Below are 25,033 nucleotides of genomic sequence, written 5' to 3' on the forward strand. Positions count from 1 at the left end.
AAGCTGTTTTTAATACTAATGCTGAAGATTTGTCACACATTTGCTGTGCTGGAGAACTAGATCCAAGCAGATGTTTGTTGTAACATAGACCTTGTCTCATCTAAAAAAGTTTCTCCCTTCAGTACGATTGATTTTCCTCATAGGCAGATTTATAGTCTCAGTCAATTAAAACTCATATGTGTAAGTCTGAGATGTGTCTAAGATTTCTAACAAACTACAACGAAAGTAAAATATATAGGGCTCATTGCTTCAAACTTAGCTAGAGCCACTAAATTATTAGCATTTGCATTCTGTTCAACTTCAGCAGAACAAGTTACTTCTAATTTAAAGGCCACCCTAGCGCTAAAAACCATGTCAGTCTGGATTCATGCGACCATCTGATATAGAGGGCTCCAGAAGTTTTCAGGTGTGCTCCCACAGTTCCTTGCCATTGGGAATTGAGGCCCAGAACATCATGTTCTTATCCCCAATAGCATAATCCTTAAAACAATACTGTATTAAAAGTAGCAGACTCAGAGTACTTGTGACTTTATCTAAGATTACCTTCTGAAGTAAAAGTCTGATTTATAGACTTCCTGAGCTTTGGTTCAGTTACTAAGTCACTATACTACTTGAGTGACAATTGCACTTCATATATTGAATTCTTTTTACTAAGTATTTCCATCCTCCCACTTAAAGTAACAATGCTGGAAAACACTGGAAATAATTCTCTAGCCTAAGTGAATGGTCTTTGTTAGTTGACGGGGGTCCACAGATTTGGGTTTGGCTGATTTCACCCAGAAATCTCCTGTCGGTCACCTTCAACTCCCAGGAATAAAAATGGGATGTAATAATTTTCATTTTCAAAAGCATTCATCCTCATGTAGATCAGAATCTAACCTTTGAAAATGCTGACCAAAACCAAATAGGTTTTCTCTCCATCCTAATTCTCTGTAAGTTAAACAAGTGACGCCAAAGGCAGGACAGAGCCACTAAAGCACAAAAGGAAGATAAAGTGAAAGTTAATTTGTTACTGGTTGTAAAAGTGAAGAAATAGCCTGAAGATTAGGAAAGACTGTAAACAACTCCTCCTACTCCACCATCACTGCCTCTGATCACGAGACCTTTATGTGTTGGCCAGGCATCTACAGCAGTCAGGGAAGAGGGACAAAGAGGGACCAAGCGCTGAAGATTGCAGCTTCCTTCACACGAAGCCTCAGAGCCTCTGGGCAGCCAACGACAGTTCTGTGCTTGGACTTGCTGTGTGTAAACAGCGTTGCGATGCCAAGATGGGGATAGTGTTTTTGGCAGGAGGCTAATTTCAGCTTTCCCGATTGGCCACCCGAATGGAGTGTCGGTCAACTCTGGTGAAGGCTTACAAGAACTGCAATGGGGACAACCATGGGCCATTGGAGACAAGACCTGAGGGACTGGGTAGTGGAAATGCTGATGATGTAGCAGTCCCTGGATGTGCTATGGCAAATTTCCAGGCATGGTTCTGTAACTTAGTTGGCTAGTAATAATTGGATCTGATAGACTGACCAGTAAAGTTACTGTAGTTTCTCTGGAGGGGTTGGAAAAAATTTTTTTCTAGAGGTGGAAGTCTTTCCCAATATCAGGATGCAGACAGTGTGTGCTACCAAGTAATCAGCACAAGCTTTCCTTTGTTCTCAGCATGGGGACAAAATGTACTGCAGAGATGGACAAATCAACTGTCAGTCTAACTACAAAAGGCTGGTGTGTGGCTGCATCTCTTGGGTGGGAAAGGTCAGGGGCAGGGAGGCAGTACTCAGGAAGAAAGAGTGCAAGTGGGTTGGCAAGGAGTAAAAAGAATTTCCTTACTGGCTCTGTCTCCAGCCATTACTAGCCTGGCTGTGACCTTTTAAATTATCCCCAAGAAAATGCAGCCTTTGTCAGAAAAAAAAAATTACCATCCCTAATAGAAAGTAATACAGGTAGTCCTCGACTTATGACCATTCATTTAGCAACCATTCAAAGTTACGATGGTGCTGAAAAAGTGACTTACGACCACTCCTTGCACTAATGACCACCACAGTGTCCCTAAGGTCACATGATCAAAATTCAGCACTTGGCAACCGGCATGTATTTACGACAATTGCAGTGTCCTGGGGTCACATGATCACAATTTGCGACCTTCCCAGCCAGCTTCCAACAAGCAAAGTCAATGGGGGAAGCCGGATTCACTTAATGACCACATGATTTCACTTAAAGACCAATGGCAAAAGAGGTCATAAAATCAGGCATGACTCACTTAATGACCACTTCGCTTAGCAACTGATGTTCTGGTCGCAGTTGTGGTCATAATGTGAGGACTACCTGTAAGGTAAAATACAACATATGAACAGTGGATCAAGGGTGAAAAGTAAAAAGGGAAGGAAATGGGTTAGCTTTGGTTTCAAACATGAAGTAGGATGGTGAAATTGGATCTTGGTCCCTTTAGTGAAGTCCCAGTCTCCACAGCTTAAAAACAATCTGTGTGGCTTTAGGGACAGGACCTAATCATATCATCCAGCCTAACCTGAGCACAGCAGGTGGTGATACAAAATCTGCTGAGGGAGGGGCAAGAGTGCCATCATGACCTGTTCCAGTCAGGTGGGTGTATTGTAAGATACAGTTGTTGGCATTCAGGTGAAGCGGCCACCATAAAGTGAGGCTTGGCTGGCTATAAAGCAGGGCTGCGGACTATCTGAGGAAGTCCTAAGGAAAGGAGATAGGCAGTTGATTTCTTTTTTTTTTTTAACAGATGGCAGGAGTTCTGTGATGTAAGAGATGGAAGAGAGGGAAGCCTACTTCCTTTTTCCCTCTCTCTCTTTCCCATAGAGAGCTGGACACCTAACTGGTCTACGCTGGAATTTGCAGCAAAACTCTCTTTGCTTTGTTTGTGAGTGCGTCTCTAAGACTTTCTCAAAGCAAAAAAAAAAAAATGGTCTTCAACTATTCTTCCTCTACCCCCTGCCTGCTATTGACTCCTTAATTATTTTTTCCCTTATGGATGGATAACCATTCATTGAAAAAGGTTCTCTCATTTTCAAAGTCTGTTGTCCCTCTCTTCACCCTCCCCATAGAAAAGGTTTCCCAAACAGTTCATGCAATTGTTGAACTTGCAAACAGGCCTTCTCAGCTTCTAACATTGGCTCATCCCACTGCAGTTTGAAAACTACAGGGAATAAAGAGGAGAGTCATACTTCCTATTTTAAGCATATCATCCTGACTTGCTGCTACCGGTCCACCCCCAAGGTCACTTCTTTCATAAATTTCCTTTTCAAAAAGAACACAAGGCATTTGCATGTGATAGTTAATGTGACATTTCAGTTCCTTGCATAACAATAAATCCAGCAGTCTGGTTCCCTCTCTTAAGAGGGGTGGTTATTAGATGAAAATGCAGTTCGAGTTCCAGTAATCAAATGACAACATGATTAGGTGCTTGCAATTGTGCAAAATCTCAACATATCCCTTCCTTTGAAGGAATTTCCTTCTAACTATATATAGTTAATAGGACTTTTCTCTGTAGCTTCTAAATGCAAAAACAAAACAAACAACTGGACCTCAGCCAACTGCTAATGATCGCTGCTCAATTTTACTGCTGCTACTTTTGCCTGGGCTACCATAAGCAAAGATAGAAGGGCAAGGAAGGGATGACGCAGAATAGATCAGCTCTCAGAAAATTGGTCTCTGGTGCAAATTTCAAGTAAAATCATACATTTTCAAGTCCATCTGGCATCTCCAATCTTTGCAAAGTGAACTGAAGGAGCCCTAATGGGGCTCATTCCTCATTTGATGTTGCCCATGGAGTATAGGCTATTGTATATCACAGACTTTCCCACCAATCCCACTCATAGTGGCCTCCATATGTGCTGAATTACAGTGCTTATCCCCAGTCACAGATATTCTGATTGGAATAATGGGGAGTGCAGTCTGATATATATGGAAGGTCTAGGTTGGGGAAGGTTGGCATAATGAAGGTTTTTCATGTTATTTTTCCTTACGTATACCTCAATTGAGAGCCAGTTTGGTGTGGTGGTTAAGGCATCAGGCTAGAAAGTGGGAGACCATGAGTTCTAGTCCCACCTTAGGCACAAAGCCAGCTGGGAGACCTTGGGCCAGTCACTTTCTCTCAGCCCTAGGAAGGAGGCAGTGGCAAACCACTTCTGAAAAACCTGCCAAGAAACTGCAGAGACTTGTTGGACACAACTGAACGGACTATGAATATATATATGTGTGTGTGTGTGGGTCAAATGGCTTTCAAATTCCAACCCACCCCCATTTCATATCTTACTGGAAAATGTCCTGGTGAGTAAGTTTTATAGCCCCATATTTATGCTGGAAAAAGGCAGCTATTACTGCTATAAAAACCCGCAGCATTTCCAAGGCCTTACAGTCATAAAATTGAGAGAATTCAGGGTCAGGCTGGAGACGTGGCAATACTGAGACAGCATTTTCCTGTGCCAGGCAGTGTTCAGTTCCTTCAAGGTTGAGCACAGTTCATTTCTGTGTACTTCATTTTGTAATATCAGATGGAATCAAGTTCTTCTGCTTGTAAGATTTTGAGCTCCTGTCTAAAATCAATTTTAGGCATGATGCTCTCAAAAGTAAATACTGCTATTGGGAAAGGAATCACACTCCAGACCAATAAAATCTCAGTGCAAGATTCTAATTTTTGTTTTGGGTGTGCACATAATAAATTATGCCCAACACTTGTCACTCACACAGCTGTTAACAGATTTCAAATGGTTTAATTGTCATTCCTTTCCTCTAATGCTCTTATTTATTTATTTTTATTTAATTTTTATTCTGCCTTTATTTGTATTTTTTTTAAATAACAAGGCAGCAAACATACGTAATACTCCTTCCTCCTCCTATTTTCCCCACAACAACAACCCCGTGAGGTGAGTTGGGCTGAGAGAAAGTGCCTGGCCCAAGGTCACCCAGCCGGCTTTCATGCCTAAAGCGGGACTAGAACTCTCAGTCTCCTGGTTTCTAGCCCAGCACCTTAACCACTAGACCAAACTCATATCCTGGGAGCTGTAGTTGAATGACCAAAAAAAAAAAAAAGGGACTTAAGGGACTCTCTCAAACTGCCTCACCAGACTTCAATTTCCAGAATTATTTGGGAGATGCTATAACAGAATTGTACAGAATCCTGAGTTGTTTGCATAGTAGCTATGGGCTGAGGGTGAATTTTCAGGGGAGAACCTTTCACTGAACAGGTTGAGATGCTATGGAATGCCAAATAGTGTGTGTGCGCATGCGTGTGTGCAAAACCAGAGAAGTGGGATGGACATACTTGGCTGAAACCCCGAAAACACAAGTGCTCCTAACTGCAAAACCATGTTGCAAGTCCTATTTGAAAGAGCCAAAAGCCAGCTTTCTCACCTTGAACTTAGATATTTTTTCCTTTTGGCACAGCTCCACCATGTGGTTAAATAACCACTTTTCCTGACTTGCTAATATCACAATATTCCTTACTGGATTTCCACACCCAAAAGTTTTAGCACAATCTTTTCCAGTAAGAATCTGAAGTAGGTTTATTTTTACATTTTCTCTCATTTGAGCAGAAATGTTTAAAGCACTTTGGTAGAGTTAGAGAGAGAGGAAACTTGTTTGTGACATGGTGTTTTGCAGGTAATGTATCCTTTGGATCAATTCTTAATTCAGCTTGCCTTTGCCTTGAGTGCTTGTATAAACAAAAAGGCAGTATATTTAATATTAAATTCAAAATATATTTTTTCCTAAAACACTTTGTTTTATTCTGTTCATTCTCTGATTCTTCAAAGTTCAATTTCCTTTATTGTTGCTATTGTTACTCTGTCTTGTGTCTTGCTAGACTCAGTTGTCGTTTGATAAGATTAAGCTAGGTTTTATTCTGAACTGCATTCTTTATTTTACTAGGGTGTGCATGTATTTGTAATACATAGTTTCTTAATATGCTGTTGTGTGGACATTATTTTACACACAAGTACTGTACTTTCATAAGCATTCCTCTTGTAATAACATGCATTTTAATATATTATTTATCAACATAAAACCAGCACAGTATTTGCAAACCACATGGAGAAGTAGTGGAAAGAGAGATATATCCAATATATCATCTGGGTGGGCCCAGATTAATTCTTCCTCTTTTTTATCAATATTAATAATAATAGGAAAACATTTTCTATATTCTGAAAGTGGTATTGTAGAAGCAATTCTAGTTGCTGTTTATATAAAAATTTCCCATCAAATAGGTCTGAACTGGTTCTTCTCCAGAATTTTGAATTGTTGTTGCTGTTTTGAAAGTATTATGTGAATTCCTAACTTAAGATTCCTAACTTAAGCACAAAACTATATTTCCCAAGGCTCTGAGGGTAAGCCATTGTAGTTAAAGATGCTTTTCAGATCCATGGAATTTTTGTGCAGACATAACGTTGCATAGCATAAATCAGAATGTGGACTAAGATTTTTCATCAGCAGATTATGGCAGTTATTCTGCTTTCTAAGACTTCAGGAAGATAACACTTAGGAATACAGCCCACTGGATTCAGTAACCAAGGCCGGGCAATGTTGCTTGTTTCTCTGCAGAGATATTCAGTGCCCAACCGGGGATCAACTGGCAAGATAGAGGGGAGGAAAGGTACCATTTGCTCTTGACTTCCTTTCCCCAGCCATTGTTTCAAAATAGGAATTCACTCAGATTTAAAATAGTGGGAGGGAACAACCCTATACCGCCTTGAAGTAACTTCATACCATTCGGGTCATATGTAAGGGATCAGGAGGACTTTGAATTTGGCAGATGATGGCCTCTTCTAGGGTGTTCCTGGTCAGGCCCTGACTTCCTTTTTTTTCTTTCTTTCTCCTTCATTGAAAAGCTCTGTATGGAAAACTTCCCTGCCTTATTCTCTGGATGGGTATGAAACAGAGTAGAGTCAAGAAGGTTAGAGAAATTCTAGGCAATAGTCTTCCACCCCACAGTCTTCTGATTCGATTTTAATAACCACCCAATTTATATGGATGGCATGGAATATTAACATGGTAGTGAGTCTAGGAGCTTCCTGAAAACCACCAGCTGATTAATACTTGCTTTTCCTGGCCCCAAACAGGCCCAAATTGCCACCCAACCTGTGATTGATTGCTGCCACTTTTATCCTGTCTTCCCACGTCTGAAGGGAACCACAAATACTTCTACTTGACAAAAATAAAAAAATAATAATAATTTTTGTAGTTGTTTCTGTGTTTCTCAACTATTGATGCTGGATGAGTTTGCATTTGGACTCTGTTACTTAAGCCAGCATATGATCATGATAGGAACAGGGGAACGGAAGGTGGGGAGAGCAATTCCCCAACAGTCAGAGCACTGATATTAGCCGAAGCTAATGACAGCAACCCGCTGCTATTTTGGAGGTGGCATGTGCTCACTTGAAACTGCTTTTCCTAGCCATGGAAACCATGGGGATTTATCAGCACTGCTTGTAGTGGAAATCCCTGAGCTATGGCAGTTTCTGATAAGCAGGGGACGGTATCTCATACTAGAGCTACACTTCCATTTGGAAGATCACTTAATCTGGAATTTTTAAAGAAACATAACGAAGAAATCTTTCCACTCTTCTGTAAGATTTCAGTACAGTGGAATCTTATGTATGTATCTAAGTAGAGTTATGATAACCTTAGATATGGAACCAGTAAGGATCTTAGAATAGCCTTCCCCAACCAGCCGCCCTGTACCAGGAAGTAGGGAACTGCAACTCCCAGAACTCCAGCTTTTGGAGAACAAACCTTGGGCTGACTATTTCCTACTAACCTGGATTGTATCTACAGCCATTCTAGTCTTGTTTTGCCTCTCTGAAAATTAAAACCTCTGTTAGGCTTCTGCATTCACTGCAAAGTTTGTCAGTTATCTTTATTGCTAGACTATTATATTTGTTCGGCAGTGATTAAATATCTTTTTCCAAGCTTTTTCCCACAACTCTTTGAAGTAGTGCCTCATGTGCAGCGCTGTTCTGCAAACCAACCACCTCATTTGGGCTGTAAAAATTTTAGTACTAACGATGTTGGAGAAAACATTTTTTTTTAAAAAAGGAAAGAAAAAGCCACCATGGTTTTGCCAAGTGAATTCACTGGAACCCATACAATATAAACCATCCCCAACTGCTCACAAGTTGGAAGGGGCCACTTAGGCCACTGAGTCCAAACTCCTGCCCGTGCAAGTATCTGGATTAAAACTTCCTTGAGAGATGGTTGTGTAGCCTCTACTTTTATGGGCAATTGGTTCCACTGCATACTACTCTTACTGTTACAAAGTTTACTCTAACATTTAGTTAGAATCTACTTTCCTGTAACTTACATCCATTGTCCTGTTGCCTGCACTCAGGCCCAAGAAAGAACAAGTCTATTTTCTTCTATGGGACATCCCTTCTGATATTTGAAGAGTGATATCATATCCTCCCTCTGCAGGGGTGTCTGCGTGGGGGATCAAAAGAGTCAAGAGGGTGAGCATGATCATGCAATCAAAGCCCTGCCCTCTTTTGATCCCCCCACTATGAATGCCCATCTCAGTCATCTTTTCTCAAATATAAGCATACCAAGCTCATTCAATCTCTTTTCACAGAACTAGTTCCTGTGGGACTGCTCCAGTTTTTCTAAATCCTTCTTAAATTGTATTACCTGCGACTAGAAATAATACTTGAGATGGGGTCTGACCAATTCAGATTACTGTAAAATGTAATTACTTTCTGTGATTTGGAAATTATACTGTTGTTGATGCAGCCAGATCTCACCGCTGACTCATTGTAGTCATCTCCTATTCCAAGATCATTTTCATAACATGGGTTTTGTTACACACGAGCTTCCAGGTTCAGTTTATGGTCACTCACTCACACACTCACAGCCTGTTGAGGCACACTTGTCAGCCCCCCTTGCTTTCTACCTGGGTTTTCCAGATAGGTGTGGCTTGAGCAGACGAGACACACAAAATGTTGAAAGTATCAAGGTTAGAACTGATCATTCCCCACAACATCTCACTCCAGTTTGATGAGAAACCATTAATGATACTTGTTGAGGATGACTCTTGATGTAGCTATGTATTTACTAAATTGTCAAGCCATCCAACTCACACCTAAGTAGTCTGAGAATGCCTTTTTTCCCCTTGGCCTTGCCCCATTAACTATAAGCGATGATTTTCAGTCCACGTGGAAGCAGGCAGTGGCAACTAAAATCTCAACCCTGGGCTTTTCTCAGCATGGAATATGATCAGTCCAAAGCACTCATTAAACAGCATGTAGCAGACACAGAGCACGAATTGGATCTAGCCAGGACCCCAACCTTTATTGCCAGTGAACACAACAGGTATGTACTCTGCCTCCCCTATGGCATACCTAACTAAACTTGAAGTACCTAAACACTGGATGGCCTTTACTCTGGCACAATGTCATGCCCTCCCCCCAGCTGTCCTTGAAAGCTGATACAGAAAGTTTCCTTATCTGGAGAGACAATGCCCCTGTGACTCTGGACACACAGAAACAACAGCACATGTGCTTCTCCAGTGTCTGTATTACAGAGACATTCATACTAGCTTCATCTCACCATTACTGCCCAGGGCGCAGGACTATTCTATACCTCCCTGCTGCTTTCAGATACCAAACCTGCTACAACATATAATGTTGCCAGGTTCTGCACAGCGGCGCTTAAAATTCATCAGATGATGATCTGTGCCATAAACTAGACTTGATGGACATCTAGTTCACCATACTAGACTACTTTGTAATTTCATATAGTCTTCCACATACTAACCTTTATGCTCGCCTAGACCCATCTAATGCTCCTACCTTCTTTTAGATTCTTTTAGACTCTTGTTTTTATATATACTTTGTTTTAATACAAATCTTTTTGTATCTTCTTTTATATATTTTTATATCTTCTTTTCATAATTTTTTTAGACTCTGATGTACTGTATCTTCTAGGCTTTTTAATTGACTGTACCCCACCCCACTAACACTTGCCTATGACTATGATAAAGTTTTGATTTTGATTTTTTTGCCTTGGGTACTTTTCTTGACAAATCCTTGCTTAGAGAAGACTAACTTAGATTTCCTAATCTGTAAGAAAATTTGATGGAGATAATTTGTGGGTTTAATGCTTTCAAACTGTGGGCATTATCATATGATTTCACATGAGGTCATGGGCAGCAAAAAAGATCAAAAGGACTGAAGCAAATATTGTTATTTTACATATTGTTTTACATATTAAAATTCACCAAAATTTCATGAGATTTGATGATGTGATCACACTGGCAGTCCAGGGCTGGGAGCCACAGGGGTGCTATACAAACAGCTTACTCTCTTGAAATCCCTTCCTCTCCAATCTCTCACTTTGTGAGGGTGGTAGGAAGTGAGTGAGGACTACCTGTACTGTAGTTTTCATCTGTAAGGAAACCATGACGTTGATTTTCAGCTGTCATAGTCAGAAGGGCCTGCTGGTACTATCTTAAGATAAAGGGAAACTCTTCTTCATATTATGTAGATTTAGCTTAGGAGATGAATTTTTGAAATGAAAATTTTTAAAAAATTAGATACATTCATTGGCACAATTATCAAGAATTACCCCTGGACAGTTGGAAAAACCCTCCCTGTTGAATAAAGTTGACTCCCAATTTTTGCGGACAATGTGCAGCCTAAAAGCCACTTATGTGCCTTGGCCAGATTGCAAACAGAAGGCATAACCTTAGAGCAGGGCTGCCAAATAAAATTCTAAGCAGCGGCATGGCTGGAGTCACTCACCCTGTTTATTAACTAAAAAACTAAGTCTAGGAGGCAGAAGCATCATGCTGGAGCAGGGTTTCTCAATCAGGATTCCGTGGAGCCCTAGGGTTCCATGAGAGGTCGCTAGGGGTTCCCTGGGAGATCACAATTTATTTAAAAAATTATTTCAAATTTGGACTTCATATTAAAGAGGTACAGTAAGTTTCATTCTTTATTTTTAGTTTAAGAACTCTGTTAGTTCATATATACAGGCCTACACATGCAATGAATATAATCATTTTGTAACTTCTGGTCTATATTTGAGCCTGAATGTGCAGGGGCTCCCCAAGGCCTAAAAAATATTTCAAGGGTTCCTCCAGGGTCAAAAGGTTAAGAAAGGCTGTGTTGGAGGATTCCAATTCTATAGTAGAAAGAAAAGAAGGGGAAGAAGGCTGCAGGGGAGGGCAGCCAAAACAAGCCAAGAAATGAAATGAAAAGGGGAATGACACAGCTGCCTCTCCAGGGAGCATGAGAAGAGGACAGAGTGGTAAATAGAGAAACACGGAGCCTTTGCATGCTGCTGACTGCAGAGAATTCTAATTTCTACTGCCAAAATTCCATACATGTTCTGCATTTGGAAGAACTTGCAACATCTTAGACTTAACACTGAATTTCAACCCTTTCTACAGGAAAAAGCAGGCAAAAGAACTCCATTAGAAGAACTGAGGTATCTTCTGAAATACGATTCACTTTGCTAAGTGTATCTGACTCCCTCTGTTGACTGAATATTTGAAGCACAACTGTGCTTTAACAGAATACCTGTGGGGGAGGATTGTATTGGTAGTAGTAATAGTACAGTAGTAGTAAAAAGATAAGCATTCCTTTCCTGGGTTTCTATTTTAAAGAAATGAAGACCAATATTTCTTTGTGCATACCTACAGAGAGATGCACTGTATGATTATATATTAAAGCCTTCATTGTTACATCAAGCCAAACCATTAAAAATGACTTTCTTATTGAGAGTTGTACAGGTTAGCAAGACTCCAAAGCCAATCTCTCAATTATCTTACACCGTTGTTAAAACAATACACTACAAACTGTAATTACATGACACGTTTATTCGTGGTTAAGGGAAGTAACACACTGAACTGTAAACTAAACACAACAAGGCTCAGAGAGCACCAAGGACTCCGCAGTTCAACCCTGAGCTACAGATATTCTCTTCAATTGGTACAACAACGTGACTCAAACAACACCTTAGGAGAAAATGGGGTTAGCCAGTTTGTGTTTCGTTGTGCTGTGTGAACACGGATACAGGTTAATAAATACGTAGACATAAATACGTAACCTCGATCGAGCACTAATTCTTACACGTGTCTTTCAACTCGTGCCCGGCTGCTTTAACGAAAGGACTCAATTGGAAACTGGTTTTTCAACTGAACTGAGGGGAGTGGTTCCTCTTTCCCATCTTTTTTGCACAAACTCTCGCCACCGCAGCAAAAAGTTTGATTTCAAGAGTTTCATCAAAAACGCCTCTCTGTCTCTACCCTATTCTACCTCTCGGCGCCTAAGCACTGACATTGGGAACCGGAATTATACCTCCCAACCTAGAAAGACTATAACCCCTTGAGTTGGGCCGATTCACTCGGGAAATCACGCATGCCCAGTCTTCTTTTTCTCCTCGACCGGAAATAGACTTGGTGAGGTTGACTGGGCATTTCCGGGTTATGGTCCGGTTCTCCTGGAAACAGTCTCTTCCGGTTAGTGGGGTTGGTGTTGTGGTGAGTGTCGGGGTTTGTGAGGTGATTGTTGGTTTTGCTTAAGACGCAACTGTGGTTGGTTCCTGCTGCGTCCGGGACGGAAGCGTAGGGTTCACTGTCCCCGTCTGCCTCCTAGGAAATAGATGACCGTCGAATTGTTGAAATAATTACAGCACCGTTCTGGGCACGAGTGCTTAGCAGTCATCCTATCGAGTTCAATGGCGCTTAGTCCTGGATGCTGAAATAAACTGGTCAGCGATCAACTAACTGGAGGGCGGGCTTTTGTGGCTTTGTTTCTGGCAGCGTATGATTCGGGGCTTAGGCGGGGTTGTTTCCTCCCATTATATTAGGACTGTGGAGGTGCGGGGAGAATCACCTCGCCCAATTGCTGGGTAGGAGATGCCCTGAGAGAGAAGAAACGGACTTTTCACACCACGCTGGCTAGCACAGTATGGACTTGGTCGACTTAGGAGGTCGTGGTAGGCCTCTGTCATCAACAGTGTATACATTTTTATGGATGAAGCATCAGAGGTTTTTCAGACTCAGCCGACTAAGCGATTTTTGAGAGCGACAGTTACACCCATATTAGATCAAAGTGTTTACAAGATAGGCTATGTGTAATTTTCCTTCCTTCAAATCTGCCAGCAGCCTTCAAATATCACCTTAATGGGATGTAGATATTCTAAGAAGCCCACAGGCTGTTGATTTCAGGGAAGATCACTGACAGTTGAAATTTCCAGAAGCTGCTGATGAAGAATTTGCCCACTTTTTTTCCTATTTGGCCTGCAGATCAGTATAAGTCAAATAGTTGGAGAAATGAGAGATTAACTTTTTGATCATGCAAGATAAGCAGATGAACTCCAAAGTTCAGTTTAGGAATCCCTGTTGAAATTAAGCAGAAGAGGGGTGGGGGTTGTTATAGAAAAAGATGAACAAAAATAATATGTATGAAGTCTAACCTACAGAACTACAAACAGGCTTTCCAGAGTGATGTGCTAACAGCAAGTATCTCCTATGGATGTCCAGTTGAAAGCAAACAATGAACTGCTTTTTCTTTTCAGGATTATCAGGAGAAAAGATGTAGATTAATAGATTGTAAGAATCCCTTCATTAGAAATTGTTTCTTTGGTGTAAGCCTCACATTGCTAAGGATGGTAAATTATCACTTCCCTTCTCAGAAAAGAGAAATGATAATTTATTTACTAAAACTTAGGTGCCAATCCAATCAAATATTCTGAGCAGTTGAGAATTTAGGAGAAAAATTCATTTCCCTGTGGCCAGCCAATCTCTCTCTCTCTCTCTCTCTCTCTCTCTCTCTCTCTCTCTCTCTCTCTCTTATTAAATTTTTATACAGCCTTTATTATTTTTATAAATAACTCAAGGTGGCGAACATACCTAGATGTTATAGACATTGCTGATGAAGGAGAGGGGGGCCCTCTCCAAGGGGAAAAGCGCACAGGCAGGACTGATTCTCTTCACCTTCCTATCAAGAAATCCAGAAGAGAAATGCCTTAGCTTTCTGGGCTTTTCTGGTAAGAATTGCTGGTGCTTTCTCAGTTAAGCAGGATTTTGTACTGTAGAGCAGAATAAACGCTAGAGCTAGAGCTTATGGTCTCAGCATGGTTCTTTGCTCTGTATCCAGACACTAATACTCCCTCCTCCTATTTTTCCCCACAACAACAACCCTCTTTTTGATAAATTCATAGAATTAAACTTGCTGTTAAAAAAATATTACTGGCAAATGGGAATTAACTGCTATTTGACATATCCATGTTAGCATAGTTGTGTATTCCATTCTTTATTTGTAAAGGTGATCAACTTGTTCATACTCTTTGTTTGCTTTTTGTTACACTTTTTTTCCAGGTATTTCTCTAACCAATGTCAGGGGATAGCGATGGCACCATTAGAAGTCCCTCTGAGGGATCTCTGTCAGGAATTGATATCCTGTCAGTTCAGACAACATATGTGTGCACTCTGTCTGCTGAGCTTATTGCCAAAGCACGTGAAGAGCTGCAGGAAAAACCTGAGTGGCGGCTTCGAGATGTTCAAGCCCTCAGAGACATGGTGTGCAAAGATTATCCTAACCTGGGGACATGCCTAGAAGATGCTTTCTTGCTTAGGTTCCTTAGAGCAAGGAAGTTTGATTATGATCGGGCACTTCAGCTTCTCGTGAACTATCATTGCTGTAGGAGAAGTTGGCCTGAGGTTTTTACAAATCTGAAGCCATCTGCTATAAAGCCTGTCTTGGAATCAGGCTTTGTCACTGTGCTTTCTCACTTAGATAATGAAGGACGCCATGTTGTCTGTATTCACCCAGGTATGATTAACTTTTTAAGATAGAATTGCTTGTCTTTTGTTTGTTTATTTATTTGATGTATATCCTGCCTTTATTTTGTACAATCAAGGTGACATACATGATGTTCCCTCCTCCTGTTTTCCCCACAACTATTGAATAAAGTATACATGTTACTATGCCTTCCAATTAATGTCATATAATCTTGTTTACTAGTGTTTAATTAAATAAGATAATTCTAAAAATATATTGTTCCAGTAGAATCACCTTTGTATAATCTTTGTATATATCTATAGGACTGTAAGTCTCAGCTTTCATTTTCTTAAAGGTATTAATTCTGTTTGATCTTAGGAGTCCAACCATGAAAAGTATTAAATGTTCAATATAACTGTTCAGTTATTTTTCCTAAAATAACAGGCTTTTTCTGAAGTAAGAGGTAATGTGAGCTCAGACAGAGACTTTTACAGGATTATTAATTATTGTAAGGCAAAGAAAACGTTCAGCTTTGTGATGTACTTTGGTTTTCTATTTAGCTTCGTAACATACTGTCTCTGTCTTATTAACTATAGACAGATGGACACCAAGTAACTACCCAATTACTGAAAATATTCGTGCCATATACTTAACATTAGAAAAGCTCATTCAGTCTGAGGAGACCCAGGTGAATGGAATTGTAATTCTTGCAGACTACAAAGGAATCAGTTTATCGAAGGCATCTCACTTTGGCCCCTTCATAGCGAAAAAAGTGATTGGAATTCTTCAGGTAAGATTTAAATCATTAGAGGGAAATTATTCAATATAAATTACTGATTCTCAGTGATACAAATGTAGGTGTACCTTCTTTGCCCCAAAGCACATCCTATGGGGAAAAAAATCACTCAAAATGTAAGTGCTTTGGTCATTTTTTGCAAGGGAAATGATACAAAAATAAAATCTGTGATTCTTGTCACATTTCATAGTGCTAACATCCTCTCACTGTCAATGTTGGAAGGTGAGAAAAGGAACAGGAACTCTCCAGGCATACCTACACACTGTTCTTCTATAAATTACTGTGATGATTGTTTGTTACAGTGCTTTTAGATAAGTAAGTTGTGCTTATTTATACAGTGGCCTTCGCTTAAGAATCTATAAAGACTCTGTATGGAGCCTTTTACTTATTCCTAATTGCCTTCTTCCTTTGTGTTCCTTATCACAACTCTGATAGGCTCTTTGGTACTTTGGAATGGAAAGAGGGAAACATAACTCTTTCTTGAGCTTCTTGGAATTTCAGTGCCTTTGGCAAGCTGTCCTCACTGATGGCTGTCTGTCCTTTCCAAATGCTGCAGTTTTTTCCATGAGCCAGTCCATTCTGCAGATCTTTCAAGTCCTGTTTGCCACTATCAGGTTCTCAGCTGCAGATCTCTCCTCCAGCTGTGCCTGGATTCACGTAGCACAACCACTGCATACAACCTTACAACACCAGTCATATCCAGCAATCTCTGTTGCCTAACACTTCTGTCTGTTTATATGTTTTCACCAAGGCAGACATGCCCACTCTCAGGGGTCTTAGCTGGGCAGAAAACTTCCAGGTTTTTGTGTGACAGTTTGCTTGGTGCTGACAAAAAAAAAGAAAGCTGAATAGTCTTGAGTATAGCAATTTCTTGCACATGGCAAGAACTCTGAAAATAAATAAATTTCAGCTAAATAGTGAAGCATAATGTATTTTATCTGGGGGCAGCCTATATTTTTTATCCTTTGAAAAGCCATTTTTAGCTGATAATGTTACATAGGAAGTACCAAATAGTAGATAGGAGGCCTGCAATGAGTGTTGGTCAATCTAGTATAAATAAGAATGTTTTTGTTTGTCTGTTTTTACTGTGAAAAAATACAGTACTTTAACTTCTTTTTACTATTTATCAGTTTGGGGCTTATGTTATGTGGCAGGCATAAATAGAAAGGAAACTAGTATTCTGTTACTGGCTTTGATAGAAAAAGTTTGATAATACATTGCTTCAGAGTGGCTACAATTGCAGCAAGTGCCATGTTACTTGCCTATGGATGTGATGGCTTATTTTTCTGCATTCTCAGTTCTGCTGACTTTCAAGAGTAACACAAGTTTTACATTTTTCCTGGGCACAGTTACAGTAAAAAGGTTGATGAGTTTATGGTGAAAATTATGTCATTCTCCTTTATAAGTTTCTTTCTTTTTTTTAAGCCAGAATCCAGGTAATTGGTTATTAGGAATTATGTATCAGCAGGCTCTTCCCCACACTCCTGGTGATGTGCTTTCCTTGCATCCTTGAGGAAATTGGTGCTCTCAGGTGGGGGCAGCAGCAGTATTCTGTATAAGGAAAAGTTTGATTTATTTAACAGTTTGATGCAGCAAATGTTTGGCTACTGCTCATGTGCTTGTGTGTATGCATACTGTTCTTTGTGTGCTGGTTGGCTTTATTTCATTGCTTTGCTTTTTGTTGCTCAGAATTCAGCAAGATTCCCACTAGCTGTGCCAGATGCCATCTCCATTCTCTCCCACTCCATCTTCTGTTATAAATAGAATAGGAGCCTACAGTTGTTTATTAAGGAAGCTGCTTGGCAAACCAGAGGTGCTGAGCCCAGGACACTTCCATCCTTATGCACTCACATGTGAGGGAGACAGGTTGGCTAAGCCCTTCTCCCATAAGAGTAGATGTAAGAGTAGATGAAAAGGTCACACCCTCAATTGTGGGGAGGAGGTGGGAGCCAGGCCTTATGAAAGCCAAGGATTTCCCCAATGAGAAGTACTCCAGGGGGCACAATGACCAGACCAAGAATGCCTCCAGAATATCAAGAAGCAGGGAGGTATGCAGGGCACAAGCCGGTCTCTTACCTTTTCTCTCTCTTCACCCTTACCTCCGCCCCCATCTTTGCAGTAACTTCCCAATCCCCATGTCATCTTTGATCCTATGCCTGATATTGCCTGCTATAGCAGTGATGCCTTGGCTTGCTGTTGGCCTTTGATCCTGATTAGCATACTTTCCACACATGTGCTATTGCTATTCCTAACTGCACCCCCCCTCCCCCAAGAGGAAAGCCTTGGCTGCCAAGTGAGGCTGAGTTCTGTGCAGCAGGCAAACAAGAAATGGCTTTCGAGGCACAGAGCCCCATGGCCGGATGGGAGAGAGTGGCTCTGCAGCAGGCCAGTTGGAGCCTTCAAGTCACTAACCTCCCTCAGGCTTCTCTGTGTGATGTAGCGGGTTCACATCAAGGAGGACTTGTTCTATTTTCCACTGGAAAACCTCCACTGTCCTGCCAGATCTCTTTGGTCTGGCATCAGCCTGCCTCAGTGTCAGGCTGGCCCCAAGATGGATGCTGTGTTGTGAGAAAATGTCCTCCACAAATGGTAAGCAGCCCATCTTGGAGCCAGGGCAGGGAAAGCATGGATGAACCTAGTGTTGTGCTAATATCCTTGCAGTTATGGGTGTGGGCTGGATATAGAACAATGTTTGGGAAAAGTACATATCCAGAACTCTTGTTTTCTTTTATTAGTTCCAGTGAGAACAGTATCCTCTGTCAAGTGTGAGGCACATGGAGCTTCCAATTTGCCAATAAATAATGTAGACACAATGCATGATTATTTTAAGATACAATCTCTACTTCCAATCCAAAATTAAATTGCATCTAAATTGGCATATCTAATTAACCTGTGAAAATATTTCAGTTGTATTCCTTGATTTACAACTAAGCAAAAGATTGGCTGCAACTTCAGAATAGCTTTAATTTAAGTTTAACATAAAAAGGGGAGAAAAACTTCATTTAATGTTTGAGTACTATGTATGTCTCTTTGTCCGCAAGATGGGGATGAAAGGTTTTTTTTAGCAGTTTGGGGTATTGTGTGATCCATCACAGGTGAATACTTATGTTATAAACATGCTGAGTTGAAGCTATAGGTAGTCCTTACTTAGCAACCACAAATGGGACCGGCAACTCCATCACTAAGTGCTGTGGCCACTAAGCAGAAAAATCACATGACCATGACATGCTTACAATCTCATTTCCTGTTTGTTAAGCAAATCACTGCGGTCATTAAGCGAGACATCACATGACCGCAACTTGCGATTTTACTTCCACGTTCTCCATTAACTCTGCTTGTCAGAAGCCAGTTGTGAAGCACACAGATGGTGACTGTGGGACACTGCAGTGGTCGTAAGTGCAAGGATTGGCCACAAAGCTGTTTTTTTAACACCATCATGACTTTGAATGGCCATTAAATCAGGCAATTGGTAAGCAAGGACTACCTGTATATGCTTTTCAATTACACTCTACATATGAGTGATTGAAAAGAGGAGGAATGAAACGTTCTACGTTTTATACATGCATGCTGTTAGACATTCCCTTCATCGATATTCTGTATTCTTTATAACTTTGTGATGTATTAATTGGTGCTCATTAATGCAGACAGCTACTGAATAATATTTTTAACAAATTAACCCTAAAAGCCTTGCACTTGAACAGCAGTTTATGGAATCAGATGCCTTCAAATTATTATTATTACTATTATTATTATTATTATTAAACTTTTGTTATCGCCCATCTCCCCCAAAGAGGGATGCTGGGCGGTTTACAATAAAATTAATACAATAATAATACACGTGAAAATCCCATAAAAATAAAAGCAAGTTACAAATATAAAATATAAATAAATATAAAATCCAAGTGGCTGTAAAGATTTGTATAAAACCTTTATAAAATCAAATAACATTTGTATATTGTATATGTCTCCAGATACACACCCCACTTCTGCCAACATAGGGTAATATTTCATGTTTTAGATGAAGTGAACTCTGATCCATAAAATGTTAAGCCATAATAAATTTGGAAATATTTATGGTGACGTGAGAAATGTCCACCCTGTGGTGACTTCTCCATGAAAGAAGGAATACCTTATTTGTACAGGAAAGATTTGTGCTAAAATCTCTGGTTATTCTTGAGAAATACACATTCTGCCAAGAATTTCTCTTTGAAACAAACAGTTTCTATCCCACTCTGTGTTTATAGTGGAAATGTGTAAGGAGCATAGTGGTTATAATTATTTTTATATAAATAAAATAAGACTGAATGGATTTGTTTTGAAAACCGATAGTTATTCATAAACACTCCAATCTTTATAATTTTTATTGGCATTTCTTTGTTCTAGGATGGCTTTCCAATTAGAATAAAAGCTGTCAATATCATAAATGAACCTCGCATATTCAAGGGCATTTTTGCTATCCTCAAACCATTTCTGAAAGAAAAAATAGCAAATCGGGTAAGTAGTGATAATGGCTGTATGAAACAATATAGTGCCCATAGGGTTTGGGGGGAAGGGCTCTAGGACCCATGCATGACTTATGGGCTTTCCATACCCCCTTAGCTTGGCCCTGTAAGGAACAGCAAACTGTACTAGAGAAGCCAGTGTGATCCAGCAGGGCATTGCTTTTGGAGAAAGTGTGGACTGTTTGCAGAGTGAACTTAATAACAATTCAGAATGTTTATTCTGAACTAATAAAACATACGTTTCTGATTTCTGTAGTAAACACCATCTGGAAAGAAAAGTCTTGTTAGTTCTGTGCAAGCCTTAGCTGCAGCTAAACCATAACCTTAACTGCAGCTAATCAAGCAGCCGAATCCATCTGCAGCTAAATTTGGATCTTCCTTTTCTTGGATTTTGTAGATAAATTCCATACAACTCTGCACAGCAAAGCCAGAAAAGACCCATGATGTCTTCTCTTTTAATAAAATTATTTAAATATCCTTGATATAGTAAGGTGGAGACTAATAGCTGTTCCTGTGTAAGCAGTTAGGCATATAAAGCAGTATATTCCTTACAAACTGAAAGAGCTAGTGTATTTTATTATTAACTATTATTAGCTAGTGTATTTTATTATTATTTTATTATTGTTATTTGTATTAGACACAACTTTGAAGCTTATATAACCACTGTAGAAATAGAAGTGTGTAGAAATAGAAGTCTCCTTTTTATATATAACTGCTGTGTAAAGGTAAAGGTAAAGGTTTCCCTTGACGTAAAGTCCAGTCGTGTCCGACTCTAGGGGGCGGTGCTCATCTCCGTTTCAAAGCCTTGGAGCCGGCGTTGTCCATAGGACACTTCCGGGTCATGTGGCCAGCATGACTCACGGAACGCCGTTACCTTCCCGCCGAAGCGGTACCAATTAATCTACTCACATTTGCATGTTTTCGAACTGCTTGGTGTGCAGGAGCTGGGACGAGCAACGGGAGCTCACCCCGCCGCGCGGTTTCGAACCGCCGACCTTCCGATCGGCAGCTCAGCGGTTTAACCCGCAGCGCCACCGCGTCCCTTCAACTGCTGTGTAGTCATTTATATATTACATAATTATATATGTAATTATATATCCATTTCTATAGGACTCAAGGCAGTTTACAAAGAACAAAGGAAATGCATTCAATAACATCAGGAGTGCTCAATCTTAAGAGCTCTCTAATAGGTGATCTACACACCATTAAGTTTATTAAGCAAGAATCCAGGAGATGCAGACATTCTGAAAGGGAGATAATACACTTGAATATTAAGCTGCCTCAATTTTTGGAAATGGACTCCTTTAGGGCATGCTTTCTCTGAAGAGTAGTCCAAATCTGAACTGATTTCCTTTTCATCCAGCAATAATCATCTTTGCTTATTCATACAGTTCAGTGGCTTGTCCAACTAAAGTTTATCCAACTGGATATAGCTTAAAGTTCTTTGGGACAGTGTAAAGAAAATTTGTCACAAAGATTGTGAGACTGTTTGGGATTTGTCCTATGATTCTCAAGAATAAGAATATCAGCCTAGCCTCAAACGTTGCTGCAGTCAGTGGGACATACAGAGAGATACTGTGAGCCGTTGTCTAGTCTTGACAAGGAAACCGTATCATTGTTTCTAAATTAACATTTAATTTGAATTGGAATGGTGTTGAAATGTCTTTTTCTTTTCAGTTTTTTCTTCATGGGTCAGACTTGAGATCTCTTCATCACAACCTTCCACCACGAATTCTCCCCGAAGAATATGGTGGCACGGCAGGGAAGCTTGATATCTCTGTCTGGAACGAGTTACTGCTGGCATCAGAGGATGACTTCCTGTATGATGTCTCATATCTGCCTCTCTCCAGTGACTATTCACCACATGACCCATTAATGAGTGGAGAGATTGAAGAGAAGCAGCGTGATGACTCTTTGCGAAGCTTCAAAACCCAGCTCTATTCCTGCTATTAGTATAGCAGATGAAGCTTCCAAAATGTCACCTTGCTGTTTACAAAGGGAATATGAATTCTCTCGTGCTTCTAAGGCTACAACAGATGGCTGTTGATGGATGTCACTTTAGTTTGGAACCAAAGCAAATCTAAATAGAAGAGTTAGAACAAAGTGAAATTCTGTGGTACGCTGGCAAATGGAAGTTCTTTGTGCCAGCAGGAAGTTATTGTGGTAACTGACCCAATTTCAAAAGCAGATCAAATGCCACAAATGAATGCAGCTGAAGAAAAGCTGCTGCTAACAAGGTCCTGAGCACAATTACTTGGAAGGAAGTTGCACTGAAGTTAAAGGGACTTGCTTCCAAATAAGCAGGTTTAGGTGCAAAGCACTAGATTCTTTCTCAGGCTGAAGGGGGCAAAAATGGTATACAAATTTGGAAGTGCAGTAATATAGTGCTAACTCTGTGGAGAAATAAATGTGGGTTATATGATACAAGGATAGTTGACTAGAAGCTTTATCTGCCATAAACTAATCTAAGAGATACCCAACTCTTTATTCTGTTGCCATCTGTGAAGTTCAGCATTATTCACAAACATGCAGCTTTGTATACTGTAGGGAGTGTTAACACTTCAAAGTTGATTCTTGCAGAAAGAATTAGCTATTGAAGTTCTGTTGAAAGCACATAACTTTTTTTTTTTTTTATAAAGAAAGCATCAAACAACCCTTGAGCCAATTTTATTCTCCTACTTGAATTTGCGTAAGACAGGACCAGCTGAGAAGGCACATAGTTTTGCATACAGCTATAGCACTGTTGGTTAGTACCCTGCCTGATGAAAGTAGGTCTGGGGAAAAACACAGATGATAGTTGTAAATGTCTGCCTGTTAAGAAAAGAGGTAAGTTGTTTAAATAACTTTATTTTTGGGAGAGAGAATTTTTGAAATGGTCTCTGCAAACCAAACACAGGGTATTTTACAAGCACAATATTCCATTTGTAAATAGTTTCTCCCCATTCACTGTTATTTTGTCAGTGGGACCTCAGTGCTGTTTTGATCTTGGTTTCCTTTCCTAAGGCCAGTAGTCTCATCTCTAGGATAAAATGTACTATATAGGAAAGGATCTAAAACCCTGATACATCTTTAGGTTGTCTGTACCAATGAGTCCTTTCAGAAGGTAACAGATTTTGTCTTTGAATTACACATTTAACTAAAGTTTCAAATACTTTGAGCCCATTCTTTCCATGCAAGGCTGAAACTGTAATGGGACTGGAACTTTGTACCCACTGCTGCTCATAAGGTAGTAGCTCACTTATAGCACTTTTTAAATTGTTGGAATTATAGTGGAGGCTCTTGCCTAGTGCCAAGTAAGGCTAGAAGCTGGTGCTTAGTGTAAATATAAGATAAGGTGGTCTGCAGGTTGACATTTTATCGCCAGTGCCAAAATTGTATTCATTTTTAGTTTTTCTAAAGTACAGCGACTTGCTTTATTGCCAAAAGGTGAAGCAATTTAGTCATGTGACTGTGCTTCAATTCAAGTTCTGATTATACAAACCCAGCATGGTATTACAGCTATCTACAGACATGGAACTGGTTTCTAAGCCTACTACAAATCTCCCTTGTCTTGCTAAGTTTATTTACACATTGGGGTTCTTTTCTACATGCACAGTTAAGGAAGGAAGTTTAAGGTGTCAGTTAAGGCACAAGATAAACTTTTCTGCTTATGTATTCTTATAGGAAAGTGCTTGGCAGGTTTGCATATGAGAAATATGTTAAATGATGTTCTTTTCTCTATTGGAAGAAATCTTTATGCAGAAAAATCTAAGTTGCCAGGCGTTGGTAGCTGAAATTGAAACATGGTATTTATAAAGGAATGGCTTGAATCTCAAAATATTTTAAAGATCAGTGTAACATGTCAAGGAAAAGCTCTTTCCTCACCAAAACTTGGGAGCTCCTAATTTCTAGGGCAGCTATTCTAAAATACACCTTATCCGTTCTTTTTAATTTCCCCCCCTTAAATGAGAAGCCAGTCTTTAATGACAGTGAATGATAGTGATTATTATGATATGGGAAGTTAAAATTCCATGGTTCCTTTTTTTTCCCAGTGTTAAAATTGCTTGTAGCAATCTTAAGGACTTATAGACCCTTGCCAAGAGAAAAAATGCTGGATTCTCCATTGTGTCTTTCAACAAGAATAGGTTCTTGAAGAATGCCAATTTAATTTAATACTTATTCAATGTTTGTCTCCTTGTACTTAACATTTTGTTGCTATACTACACCTCTTTTACCAGATATACCTGGAACAGTAGAATCTGTAAGATTTGTAGCTATTATTTACCCTCTAAAATGCAGAGTCTAAATTGTCCTCCATGCTCTTGTTTTGTTGCTTTTCTGTAGAATTGGTTTCAGAGGCAGTGCTGACCGAGCTAAGATATTGAGTGTTGTGCCTATAGTTAAGCATATATGGTTTAAAAGTAAAGAAAGTAGTTAATATATCATACATATTGTCTGGCATCTTGGTTTTAGGGATTTTTTTGTCAATATTGGTACGTCTGTAAACAAAGTCCAAGCAGATGTAGTGGAAGAGTACCAGGCCTTAAGTAAAAGACATTGGCAATTCACCACAAATTTCAAATTGCCTTTGTTTATCTGTATCTGAAGTAGAAAAATTGTAATAATAATTTTCCAGAGGGTAATTGAGGTGCTTTGTTTCTATGTCTGAGTTTTGGCATTTTTGTTCATGGATCTGTTTTACTCTCCCTCTCTGTACAGAATTAGAGTATATACCTTGAGAATTTATTTTTATATTGCACTTTATAAAATGAACTGTCTGACTGTCTGCATGAGTGGATATTAAATCTTACTAAAATATACGTGCTGTTTCAGTGAATGTTTGATGCCATTAAAGCCACTGTCCAGAACTATTAAAGCGTAATCCACTGTACCTTGAGAATATGGTAAAGAAAAGTATATAAAACTGAATTACGCCTGTGAAATGAAAAATGCAGTTCCTGAATGTTTACAATCCTAGAAAACCATCAAGGGAAACTTGTTTAACAATCATAAACAGGAAG

At 39.7% G+C, this 25,033-nt stretch overlaps 1 protein-coding gene across 2 annotated transcripts; it reads left to right on the top strand.

Annotated features, from left to right (window-relative positions):
• Nucleotides 1-12,429: 12,429 nt before the first annotated feature.
• TTPAL (alpha tocopherol transfer protein like) lies at nt 12,430-24,832 on the top strand. Of its 2 annotated transcripts, none has more exons than XM_063297131.1 (5): nt 12,430-12,490; nt 14,333-14,786; nt 15,332-15,525; nt 19,915-20,025; nt 21,711-24,832. In XM_063297131.1, the coding sequence occupies exons 2-5, from the start codon at nt 14,348-14,350 to the stop codon at nt 21,984-21,986; spliced, it is 1,020 nt and encodes a 339-aa protein (XP_063153201.1). In that variant the 5' UTR covers nt 12,430-12,490; nt 14,333-14,347; the 3' UTR covers nt 21,987-24,832. The 2 variants fall into 2 exon arrangements, with proteins under 2 accessions (XP_063153201.1, XP_063153199.1); XM_063297129.1 differs by lacking the exon at nt 12,430-12,490 and adding an exon at nt 12,497-12,720.
• The last annotated feature ends 201 nt before the right edge of the window (nt 24,833-25,033 follow it).

This window comes from Candoia aspera, chromosome 3, assembly GCF_035149785.1.
Source record: "Candoia aspera isolate rCanAsp1 chromosome 3, rCanAsp1.hap2, whole genome shotgun sequence".
In the NCBI taxonomy this organism is placed as follows: domain Eukaryota; kingdom Metazoa; phylum Chordata; class Lepidosauria; order Squamata; family Boidae; genus Candoia; species Candoia aspera.